Here is a 13,537-nt window from a genome sequence, read left to right on the forward strand (position 1 = left end):
GACTTGCTTTGTCACTCAGGAACTTTTAAAGGTCTTCTCTTTATTCCTATTGATCTAAACATTTTATCTGGTACCTTTTTTCCTCCAGTGGGTGTTTGGAAATGTATGGAGACAGTTTAGGTAGTCACAGTGACTAGGAATGCTGAGGGAGAATGCTTTGGGATTTAGTATCTGAAGGTCAAAGAAGTTAATTTTCTTGCAAATACAGGAAACATTCTCACCCAGAATGTCAATAGTGCCCCTGTTAAGAAGTATTGTGACCGTGGGGAAATGTAAGAATAATCCTGATCTGCATATTGATTATAGTGTATGACAAGAGAAACAAGATGTGTACACCAAAGACCAGTCAATATGATTGGTAATAGTGTTATAGACATGCTATGTGAAACAATGGAGGAAGAAAGAGTGACACAGTACAAACTGAAGTAGAATAAAAATCATTATGTGAAATATAACTATCAGATTATGGGTATATATTTACCATGTTACTGATTTTGATTTCTAGTTGGACATTATCTGCACTATTTTGCTTAATCATATTTTTGACAGTTTTTTCTGTATTTCCAAGTAGTACCTGTTCTTAATTACTTTGATAGGTCTATAGTAAATATCTAATTGTAATCCAAACACTTGGCAATTCCAGATCCAGAAAGATTTGAGAAATACTTTTTTTTGCAAAGACTAGAACTTGACTGACAATGATAGCTATACATTTTAAATGGGACTGGGATTCAGAAAGGAGTTGAGCAAAGGTTGTACTTGTACAGTTTCATAGCAGCTTCTGTGTTATCAGGTTGCAGTTCTATTTCATTACTGTCTTGGGAAATGAATTACCAGAATAGCATATATAGATTGGCTATCTTATAACAGTGCAAACATTCAGTGACAAAGACAACTTGTTTTTGAATTATCCACCATTTATTCATGGTTCATATCATTGCTTTACTTCACTAATGTGGCTAACCAGGCAAACTGTGCATTAGAAATACAGGACTCTAACAAAGTAAAGAGGGATTAAGATAATGAGGTGGGAAGATAGTGGAAGATGTTAAAATAGTAGTTTGATAATTAAGTATTAATACAGAGTCTTCATTTTAATATGCATATGATATACTTTTACTTTTCAGAACCTAAATCACAGCCACAGCAGCTTCATCAAGGACAACACAGATTGTCAAATACTGAGCAAAATGGAGTAAAAGATAATAATCAACCAAGGTATCTTCCTCGAAATGATACCAGACAGCCAAGAAATGAAAAACCTCCTCGTTTTCAAAGAGACATCCAAAATTCAAAGTCAATTTTAGAAGGCAGTGGATTACCTAGAAACAGAGGTTCTGAAAGACCAAGTACTTCTTCAGGATCTGAAGTATGGGCTGAAGAGAGAATCAGGTGTGATAGACCATATTCTAGATATGATAGAACTAAAGATACTTCATACCCTGTAACTTCCCAGCACAATGATGCTGCATTTAAAAAAAAGGATAACTCTATGCAAAGCAAGTCAGGAAAAGTTCCATCCTATGCAGAGGCAAAAGAAAATCCACTTCCTCAAGAATCCATAGATTATAATAATCAAAAACGTGGGAAAAGAGAAAGCCAAACAGCAAATCCTGATCATTTTTATGATAGGAAACCACGAACAATAAATAATGAAGCTTTTAGTGGTGTAAAAATTGAAAAACATTTTAATGTAAATGCTGATTACCAGAATCCTGTCCGAACGAATAGTTTCATTGGTGTTCCAAATGGAGAGACAGAAATGCCACTGAAGGGAAGGCGAGTAGGACCTATTAAGCCAGCAGGACCCATCACAGCTACACCCTATGATGATAAAATATTTTACAATAGTGGGCCCAAAAGAAGATCTGGGCCAATTAAACCAGAAAAAATACTAGAATCATCTATTCCTATGGAGTATGCAAAACTGTGGAAACCTGGAGATGAATGTTTAGCACTTTATTGGGAAGACAACAAGGTATGCATGTTATAAAGTTATTAAATACTAATAGTACTGAATGTAACAGTCTAGTGAGACCACAGAAAGCCATTGCTTTGGGACTGAGTTGCGTTCTATGATTGTACTTGTTTGTAAAGTCTTTGAATAGATGTATACATATATAACTTATCAAAGGGAAAACAAAATATTTAATATTTTTTATGGATGCTTAGGAGTCACATAGGATTTGGTTATGTTAGGTTTGATTTTCACTTGCATATCAGAAAAGTATTGTAAAAGTGATTAAGTGAAGTTGATGAGTTACTTCAGTTATCATCAACTGAACTATTAATATTTTCTTTCTAGTAAAATTATACTGATTCACAAGGAAGAAAATCAGTTGAATGGCACACAAATTCTGCAGATTTCATTTAATTTAAAGATAAATACACAGTCAGCCTACTTCTAAAAAAATTAAGAGCAAGAAGGTTAATTATTTAGCTAATAATAAATAATTTAAGAAACAAATCATTTAAACAGTCTTCAGTTCTACATTATATTCTGGCTAAAAGGGAAACAGGGAGATCATGAAAAAAAAAAAGAAAGAAGATGAGGTTGAGAAGGAATACAGTGCATCAGATAAAAGAGCCTGGCTGAGAGGGAGAAGACCAACACAGTGCAAACAGGAAGGGGAAGAGGACAGAGGCACCCTCAGAGAGAAGGGCCTTTGTACGTGTTTCCCCTTCTGCCCAACATGCTCTTCCACCAACTACTCTTCTGATCCTTGAGGACTTGGCTCAGATACTTCCTAGAAGAAGCCCTTCTTTTCTGCCTCCTCATCCCTACTACATTATTGTCTTTCTCAATCAGTGCCTTATTCACTTTCTAAAACTTATCACAGTCTGTAAGTATTTTTGGTTTTGGTTCCTGCATTGATAACTCTTTCCCCTACCATGATTTTAAGTTCCTTGAAGGCAGGACCATGTATCTCTAGTTTTTTCTCTATTGCGCTGTTCCTCTCATAGTGTAGGGATTTCATAATTATTTGTTGACTTTGTTAACTAGTTCATTCTCAAGGGGGCACTTACACAGGAAAAAAGTTGAGTAGTTAGGGGACTGGAGTTATTAGCAAGGTAATAAAAACAGAGGTGAGTTATAGTGTGAGGGACCTAGGTGGATGTGAGGATCAAGTCAAAAAATACTTGAAATAAATATTTCATGTGTTGAGTAGTTTCAGTTGATAAGGGTGTGCCTGTGTGTGGCTAAAAGGAGTGGTGGAAGTAAAGTTAACTGAAAATTTCAAGGAACTGAAATTCAGGCTAGGAAGTATGGTTGGATCTTTTAAAAGATGCTGTAGGGCTTGGGATCAGGAGGTGTTATCTAATGATAACAGCAAGGAGGGGTCCAGGTACAACTAGATGGCATAGTCTTTTAAAGTTTTGGTATGAATGTGGGATAACATTTGTCTAGCAGCAGCATCTCTACCGTCAAGTTTTTATTCAAGGCTAAAAGCAGAGGAGGAGACAGCACTAGCTGTGTCTTTTCTTTTTTTCAAGAAAAGCAGAAGCCTTCCCAGAAATACCAACAGACAATTTCATTGGTTGGAACTGTTTCACATGGCTTCTCCTTGGCTATTAGGGAGACTTGGAAAGCAAGTACAGGCGTTCTTCACTATCTAGACTCTTATTCTTGCAGCTGAGACCACTCACTTTCCAAAATACAACAACTATTTGATTTAGCTAGTGAGTGGTTACTTATTCTTAACTGTTTCTCCATTATGGTGGAGGCAAAAAGTAGTTGGAAATCAGTGTTAGTTTATAGAACTAACATTGTCTACCTTAGAGGGAGGGTTCACTTCTGTCAGATGCTTCTGTGAAAGGTTAAGATGAGGATGGAAATTTTATTTTGCATTGGACAGTGTGGAGTTGATGGTGACCTTGACGAGCAGAGGAAGTAAATGATTAATAGTTAATCATTAATAATGTTTGAAAGGCTTGGTAAAAGATTCAGGTTTTCCATTGAAATCCCATAAGGTTTGTGCCCTAGTAGTAAGTGCAAAATACAAACAAGCCAGTACAATGCCTAAAATCAACCCTTTACATGATTAAGGATATCTCCTTGTACTCTGTCTGCCTGCCTCCCAAAATATAATCCTCTTTTGGAGAAAAGTAACATTTTCTATACAGATCCTCTTCATAGTATTTCATCTACAATGTCTAGCATCCTATAAAAAATTATGAGGCATGGTTAAAAATACAAAGAGAGAGAGAGAGAGAGAGAATATGAAAGACCAGAAACAAATAAAGCAACAGAGAATAACAGACCTAAGATATTCAGATATTAACTTAGACAAGTTCTTCAACAAATATTGAGTATTCAACAGACCATAATTGAGTAGCTGCTAAGCGTTAGGTGCTTGGGATATATTAGATAGTTTTGTCTGTGCTCTTACCCAAATGCCTTCAAATACCTGATGAGATTGTTATTAAAGCTTTACTTTCAATTGTAATTTTCTCAGAAAATCAGTGATACTGAATTCATCTATTGCCTCTACTGAATATATTCAAAATAATGTCATATAGCTTCTGAAAGATAGTGCCTAATATTTCCCAAAATGTTTTGAGCTTTTAGAGTATTCTTAGAATAATTGGATGATCGTCTAAGATGACTACTTTGAATTTACGTGGATGTATACATTCAGTTTAGAGTGAAGGACTGTAGGCTCTGTATAGATGCACCTTTAAGCAAATAAGATAAATAATATTCACTCTCTGAAAGAGATGGCATTAGTTATCTTCTGAAACCACCTAATTTAAGAGATAACTTTTAAGTGTCTTTTCAAGAATAGGCAACTTTCCAATATTCTAGCCAGAGACTAAGGTAAAGATTTAAGAAAAGCATTGTCTATAACTGTCATTAAGAAACCATAATCTTAATTGCATTGTAATGATGTTTTGGAAATAATCAGTTAGTATCATTTAAAGCATTCCTCATGATATCTTGCCTTCTCTCAAGCTTTACTTCCATAGAAGGATTTGAGCATTTGGGACAATGCTTTTTCTCCCTGTATGTCTGCCATAACTAGTTCAGCTCTTTCAGCCCTTTCAACTGGGATATTGTAACAGCCTCCAAATTGATCTCCTTGCCTTAAATCTTATTCCTCTTAAACTTGTCACTGAAACTGCCAACACTGTGATCTTGGTCTTAGAGCATGTCATTCTTCCGAGTTAAAATCGTTCACTTGTAGTCTTTAGCATGCATATAGAGCCTCTATCAGCTGGTCCTTACCTTCTTGTCCTATTGGTTGACCCTTCTCACATCATGCCATAGTTAATTTAAAACTGCTTGTTGTTTCCTATACTCTTCTTCATGTTTTATGTCTCTGTAACTTTCCCTGGAACACCCTCCTCAGTTCTTAACTTGGCTAAATACTCTTCATCCTTGAAGACTGTATCCATTGTTATCTGCCTCAGGAAGCTTTCCCTGAACTCCTCAGCTTTATTAAGTGCCATATCACTACACCTTTATTGCAGTACTTTCCACATTATATAGAAGTCATTTTTCACATGTAGTTCCTGAAAGGATGTCAAGTTATTTGTTTTCCTAGGATATATTATGACTGGCTGTCATTGTTGAACTTACCTGAACTGACATTATCTAAGAAGCTTACAACTGAAGTATGGGTCCAGAAAGACAGCAATTTACAGAACACAGAAGTGTAAGGCTAAGAAATAAAGGAGGAAGGGAGAGATGTGAATGTATATTAAGAACTCTAAGATAAGGAAAATTCTAACATGGTATCTCTAAATTTGCTAGCATCCAGATCTGGAAAGGAAAATACAATGGATTAACTTAATAACTTTTGTAGTATGAAGTATACTAGTTAATCAGTGAAAACAGGGACTTCCCTGGTGGTCAAGTGGTTAAGACTTTGCCTTCAAATGCAAGGGGTGCGGGTTCGATTCTTGGTCAGGGAGCTAAGATCCCACGTGCCTTGGGGCCAAAAAACCAAAAAAATATGAAACAGAAGCAATATTGTAACAAATTCAATAAAGACTTTAAAAAAAAAAGCATCACTTATTTAAAAAAAAAATCCGTGAAAGCAGGTTCTTTCCTGGTATACCCAGAGTAACTGCTATTGTAGAAGATGTAGAGAATAAGAATTTTTGTTGTGTTTAGTATTTTTTGATTCTGGTAAGCCTATTAATGTTACTGAACTCATGCTTGGCTGTTCATAGCTTGAAAGCCAAATCTCGAGAGACAAGTGTTGGGTAAAAGGAAAGATGGCTTTATTGAGGAAGCTGGCAGTCCTGGGAAGAAGATGGACTCGTGTCCCAAAAAACTAACTCCCCATTGCTGATCAGGGGGCAAGAGCTTTTAAAGGGGACTTTCAGGGATGTACGGGTGGAGGGAGGGGTTTGTGGAGGGGATCTACATGCAGAACAGTACAGTCAGCTCCAGTAATCATCTTGAAATTTGTCCTGCAGTGATCTGATCAGCATCATATGATTGTTTTAAGTACAAGTAATCTTCAACTCCAGCGTCAGTGTGTTCCCATTTTCTTGAGGCCAGTTCTTGGAATTGTGTAAGATGGAACAGCTTATGTCATGGCTATAGTCATCATGTGGTTAACTTTTTCTACCTGGTGGGGGTTTCAGTATCTGCAAAACAGCTCAAAGGATACAGCTCAGAATATTTATTTATAGCCCTGGAGGAGAAACTAAAGGTCCTTGACTTTGCTTAATGGCTAAACTATCAATATTATTATTTTGTCTTACTTGACTATTTTCCTTTGTTTCTGCATTTTCTCACTTCTCTGATTAAATTTATTCTTTGGCTAAAGTTTTTCTACAGACAAGAGGCAGGTGGAGGACATGGAGGGAGAAGGGTGCTTGTCCTGGGAAGGTCCTATAGGGTCCTGTTATATTAAGAGTTACTGTTAGAGTGTTATATTAGAGCATCCAACTGCCCTAGTTTGAAAAAACATTCCTTAATAGTAAATAAGAGTTTTATGAGTTTTTCGTTTCCATTTCATATTCACTAAGCAACATTAAGACGTATAATTTGAGTCTTGAATGGGTTGACCTATAGTGGAGGGAATACTCCAATCAGTTGACCTACTCCCAGTTACCTCAACAGATAAATTTAAAAATTGTAGTTGTTATGTAAATTCAGTTCCTAGTGAGTTTGTTAATGTGTGTTTGTTCCAAGAGCCGAGGAGCACTGGGTAAACAGTTGAAATAAAAGTGTCCAGTCTTACAGTGTCTCAAATCCTATAAATCCTGGATATAAGTAATGTGCTTACTTTTTACCTGAAAACCCTCCTTCACCACAGCTGCCTCTATGACTGCAACAATGAGCCTTTTTCTTTTTTTTGGTCATATATTTGTTTTTTAAATACATTGCTCCATACTTAAATATTCTGATTAGTACATAAGAATCATCTTGCCAGTGTTAGTCAAAGGGCTTCAATGGCTAACAACAAAACATAACACTAGTTCTTTTTACACCCATTAGCATGTGACTGTTCTTCTCTATTGACCCTCTTAGTTCTGAAATCTTACTACTGCTCAGTGTATGTATGTCAGAACTCACATGGCTGAGAGAATTTCTCTCTTAGCCAATTTATGATTATCCAAAGGTAAGCTTTCTTTCTTAAAAATATTATTCTCTTAAAAATTATTTTCTTTAAAATATTGTATATTTCAAAGCTGCTAAGAGAGTAAATCTTAAAAGTTCTCATCATAAGAAAAAAAATGTTGTAACTATGTGTGGTGATGGATGCTAACTAGACTGATTGTGGTAATCATTTCACAATATATACATATATCAGATCATTATGTTGTCCACTTAAAACTAATACAATGATATATGTCAATTATGTCTCAGTAAAAATTGATTTAAAAAATGAGCTTTCAAAAAATACAAATATTGTAACATTTTGAGTATTTACATTTCCATCATGTATCACCCTTTGTAGACAATATTGATTGTCATATTTAAAACTCCTTTTTGTCTCCTCAGTTTTACCGAGCAGAAGTTGAAGCTCTTCATTCTTCAGGTATGACAGCAGTTGTTAAATTCATTGATTATGGAAACTATGAAGAGGTGCTACTAAGCAACATCAGGCCCATTCAGACAGAGGCATGGGTACGTGATCCAAATTCTGTACAAAGGCATAAGCTGTTTTGAAGGAAATACATAGCTCTAAAAGATTAGTCATAGTAATACGAAATTTGCCAGTGGAAAAATATTTTGAATTTGCTTAAAACCGGCTACTCCTGAAGTAAGATTTTAATTTAATAATTACACTGAACTACAGTAAAAATGAATGCATTGCAGTTGCTTCTCTTGTATAATGCTTTGTTATATTATGCTTTGGAAATAGGTGCCCTTATTTATATGTTGGCAAAAAATGTGTATATGTTTTTATGAGTTCTTATGCATATTTTGTTCTTTCTGAGTTTGTTACTTTAAATTTGACTAAATTATGTCCAGCAGTTGTCAAATTTAAGTCTCTGTTGGATACATGTATATTCTTTATTATTTTAGTTACATGTAAAATTAAGAAAAACACTTTAAATTATATATGAACTCATACTCCATTTACTACACGTATATTTATATATGTATATGTGCAGGTTAAATTTAAATATCTTTGTTTGATAATTATTTGATTAATTTTATTGCCAAATGTTATGTCAAAGCTGTGATGATTTTGTTGATGTAATTTAGACTGTATTGGCCTTATGGAGTCCATTTTATACAGGACTTATATGACTTTACATAGATAGATTCTCAGCTACATTTAGGCAAAAACAGGAGGACAAGGCATATTAGAATTTGTTTCATAAAGTTTTTTTAAAATTTATTTCCTTTCTGTAATTTGTGGATAGCTGTTAATAAACTTATCACTAGAAGCCTAATTTGTTGCTGTTTCCCTAAAATGTAAAAATATACTAGAAAACTATATCATCTAGACAGTAACGTTCATCATTGAAGCACACATTCTCATGAGCTGCTTTTAGTTTAGTTTAGATTTGGTCTTTCTAGATTTTTCTGTCATGACCTCTGTGTCACTGCTCCCTCTCGCCTCCCCCAAAAAGAAGATAAGTAAAACAACAACAAAAAGCCTAGTAGCAGCAATCATATTTGGGTCCATAGATCTTTATTCTTTACCTTTTTATTCTAGAAAAATGATCATTTTCTAGGTAGCTTATTGTTTCATATTTTACAGTACAACATTCATACGTTTAAGAGATCCTTTCCTTCACTCTCATTCTCTGAAGTTTAGCTGCTTTTTCCCTAAAAGACTATTTATTGAGTCTGTATTTCTAGCAGTTGAACCCTAGTTTGCTATTCATCCTGTGATCCCAGTGTTTTCTGCCTTTACAGTCAGAGTCAAAATAAAATTTTTACATTTAGTGTTTTTTTAGGAGATGTAATAAAGATTAATTTTATTCTTTTCTCCCTAAAGAAAAATTTAAGTTTCCTTACTTTGTTTCTTCTCTACTTCCTCTTTCTGTTCCAGAGTGGACATAACTGATGAGCACATTTCTCATTCCTCACTGTAGCTTTTCCATTCAGAGGTGTTTGGTACTGAAGTGATCATTTTCTTTCTACAGTCAGTGACTTTTCCTTTTTTCCCCTTAATAGTCCTCATTGCTTTATTATTGATTTTAGGTCTTTGTAAACTTAGCTGGACAATAAATTTATCACGTGACAGCCCACGTAGTGATTCTGAACCACAGCAATACTTTCGTATTCTCCCTGCCTACTTGTGAATACTCTTCTAGGCTTTATTGTGCTTTTTTTTTTTTTTTTTAACCTATTTACTTTTTCTGCAGTCAACTTAAAAATCTTTCATAAGATATGTGAAATATTTTTCAGGTGGAAGCAGGATAGTATTACTAAATCTTTTGGAGATTCTGGTATTTCTTTTCTCCTTATTTGATTAATTTTATTGCCAAATGTTATGTCAAAGCTGTGATGATTTTGTTGATGTAATTTAGACTGTATTGGCCTTATGGAGTCCATTTTATACAGGACTTATATGACTTTACATAGATAGATTCTCAGCTACATTTAGGCAAAAACAGGAGGACAAGGCATATTAGAATTTGTTTCATAAAGTTTTTTTAAAATTTATTTCCTTTCTGTAATTTGTGGATAGCTGTTAATAAACTTATCACTAGAAGCCTAATTTGTTGCTGTTTCCCTAAAATGTAAAAATATACTAGAAAACTATATCATCTAGACAGTAACGTTCATCATTGAAGCACACATTCTCATGAGCTGCTTTTAGTTTAGTTTAGATTTGGTCTTTCTAGATTTTTCTGTCATGACCTCTGTGTCACTGCTCCCTCTCGCCTCCCCCAAAAAGAAGATAAGTAAAACAACAACAAAAAGCCTAGTAGCAGCAATCATATTTGGGTCCATAGATCTTTATTCTTTACCTTTTTATTCTAGAAAAATGATCATTTTCTAGGTAGCTTATTGTTTCATATTTTACAGTACAACATTCATACGTTTAAGAGATCCTTTCCTTCACTCTCATTCTCTGAAGTTTAGCTGCTTTTTCCCTAAAAGACTGAAATACCATCAATGTCTAATTTATATCTTTCCTTAGAGAAACTTGATGTAACTATATCTTTTGCCCTTTTGATTCCCATGCGATGGCTATTTTTATTCTCTTTTCATTTATTCTCTTTTTCATTAATACATCTTAATGTAGTTTTGATGGTAAAAGTATTTATTGAGTCTGTATTTCTAGAAGTTGAACCCTAGTTTGCTATTCATCATGTGATCCCAGTGTTTTCGGCCATTACAGTCAGAGTCAAAATAAAATTTTTACATTTAGTGTTTTTTTAGGAGATGTAATAAAGATTAATTTTATTCTTTTCTCCCTAAAGAAAAATTTAAGTTTCCTTACTTTGTTTCTTCTCTACTTCCTCTTTCTGTTCCAGAGTGGACATAACTGATGAGCACATTTCTCATTCCTCACTGTAGCTTTTCCATTCAGAGGTGTTTGGTACTGAAGTGATCATTTTCTTTCTACAGTCAGTGACTTTTCCTTTTTTCCCCTTAATAGTCCTCATTGCTTTATTATTGATTTTAGGTCTTTGTAAACTTAGCTGGACAATAAATTTATCACGTGACAGCCCACGTAGTGATTCTGAACCACAGCAATACTTTCGTATTCTCCCTGCCTACTTGTGAATACTCTTCTAGGCTTTATTGTGCTTTTTTTTTTTTTTTTTAACCTATTTACTTTTTCTGCAGTCAACTTAAAAATCTTTCATAAGATATGTGAAATATTTTTCAGGTAGAAGCAGGATAGTATTACTAAATCTTTTGGAGATTCTGGTATTTCTTTTCTCTTATTTACAAGTAACCAAGTGATTGTTGATGTTTTATGATTTTGCATAAATTAATATAGCAAATATTTTTGGATCATGAACAGTGTTATTGAGGATAAGATCATCCTTTCTTCCTTATCTGTGTGAATAATTGACTTAGTTGTAGAAGCAGCTCCTTCTTGATGAATAGAAGCCACCAGCTTAACATATCTTAACCCATTTCCATTTTTTAAAAAATACATATGTGCGCATATACATAAAAAGCCTCTGAAGAAAAACAATCTATGTGCCTGTCAGTACATTTAACGTAGAATTAGTGTAGAGTTCTCTTATCCTCTGAGAGTGCTGATGTTGGGGTCTATGAGCACTTTTTCTTTTTGTAACTTGGAAATTGTAACAAGTTTTAAGTTAATCAAAGCAAAACATTCACTATACCAATAAGAAGGTAACTAATTGATAAGTCGTACTAGAAAAAGAGCTGCAAAGGTATAGCGAGGTGTTAGAAGCCTTAGCACAATTATTCACTCACACTATGGACTGTGTAATTTTTAATTTTTTTCAACTCTTGCACTACATATGTACATTACTGTTTTTAATTATGAAATGATTTTGTATATTTTATTAAGGTTTATGTTTGTTATTGGCACAAGATTATGGAAAACCTCTTGTTTTCCTAAATGTAGCAATGATCATTCATTGAAATTTTTTTAATAGTTTGCAGGAAAAATAACCAAGAAGCCTGCATATAAACCAAAAATCTTTATAGAAATCAGTTGTTTGTATTGTCTCTTAAAGGTGTAAGGATAAATTATTAAATAAAAAGCATGAAATGAGATTCAATGACTAAGTTAATAGTCTCTTATATGGAAAATTAAAATAAAAATCAAGTTAATAGTTTAAATCTGTTAATATTTTTCTCATGAAGTTTAAGAACTAATTGCCTTAAGTCTGTCTGTAGACAAATTTCTATTTTCCCCTTCTATCTGGATGTACCTTTTTACTTCCAGAACATACTCAGTGATGATATTTTAGATGGTAAATATATATGTTCTGATTATGATTAAATACTTTATTTCCTCCAAAATGATCTACTGAACTGTTTGTTATGTTATGTCATACTTGATTTTTTTCTTCTAGCTAGATTAAACCTGGATCTTTTAACTATGGGAAAATATTCTGTCTTAATTTTAGTGTCTTTATTATAGTAAACTATCATATATTAATGTGAGATTCACAGCTCATTCTTAACTGGATAAATCCTCTAATTTTTTTTTAATGTTCTTTGTATATTGCAGGATTTTCCTTATTTTACCAAAGTAAATGAAGCATTATGGAATCTCATATTATTTGTAAAACTATGTAGGGAGAAAACCATAATATTATTTTATATTTCTGACCACTGTATGAGAAAACATTAAGGGCAAAGGAAACCTATTTGTGTTTCCTGCAGGCGCTTTTCAAATTTATTCTTTTTAACTCTAAAACTAATATCAGGAAACCAGTAAAAAGATGCCACAGGCAATTTGGAATTACTGTAAAATACCTTGGCGTTGCTGCTCAGACAAATCTTTTGTGTTTTTAGAGTGTTGTTGCTTCTGAATCCCTTTTCTAAACCTGGAAAGACAGTGTCAAGTCCTGATTTCCCAGAATATTTATGACTTGTATGCCACTGAGACGTCTATATCCCAAGAAATGTTTTAGAACATGCTGATTTCTAAACTTTCTTTTTAAAGGTTCATAGTATCAGGAAATGATCTTTGTTCAGTTAATGTTCCAGCTAGAAAAATTATGATTGTATCGATAATGGTTAGTTCTAAGACCTTAGCATACACATCATCTTGGGCAGTAATTCTGGAAAGTGACAGATGGATTGTTATTGTCTTTTAACCTACCTTAAATGTTTTTCTGTAGCATATTTATTTATTCAACAAATATTCATTGTATGTATGTTAGGTGCTAGGCATTGTTCTGGGTGAGGAATATATGTTAGTACTCAAAACACAAAAGTCCTGCCCACAAAGTTAGAAGAAAGTTGTATTTCCAATTATGTGAAACAAACTTAAATATCTCATGGGAATGTTCATTCTTACCTCTTGAAGCTTTAAAACAAGATATAAGTGGGAAAAATGTTGTTTACTGATTTTTAATTTAAATAATGTTTAGGTCTTTATTTTATTTCACCTTATTTGAAGGTAGAATTATTACAGAAGAAGAAAGTGTCATTTAATGAATTTTATCT

The 13,537-nt window shown here is 33.7% G+C and overlaps 1 protein-coding gene across 3 annotated transcripts in view; it reads left to right on the plus strand.

The window, feature by feature from the left end:
- Positions 1-13,537, plus strand: part of TDRD3 (tudor domain containing 3) — a 224,255-nt gene that overhangs the window by 171,867 nt on the left and 38,851 nt on the right. For all 3 annotated transcript variants that reach the window (XM_024125920.2, XM_028497324.2, XM_028497322.2), the window contains 2 exons: positions 1,128-1,978; positions 7,964-8,089. In XM_024125920.2, the coding sequence (XP_023981688.1) occupies positions 1,128-1,978; positions 7,964-8,089 (977 nt within the window). The remainder of the gene's footprint in view (positions 1-1,127; positions 1,979-7,963; positions 8,090-13,537) is intronic.

Source organism: Physeter macrocephalus, chromosome 13 (assembly GCF_002837175.3).
Source record: "Physeter macrocephalus isolate SW-GA chromosome 13, ASM283717v5, whole genome shotgun sequence".
NCBI lineage: Eukaryota > Metazoa > Chordata > Mammalia > Artiodactyla > Physeteridae > Physeter > Physeter macrocephalus.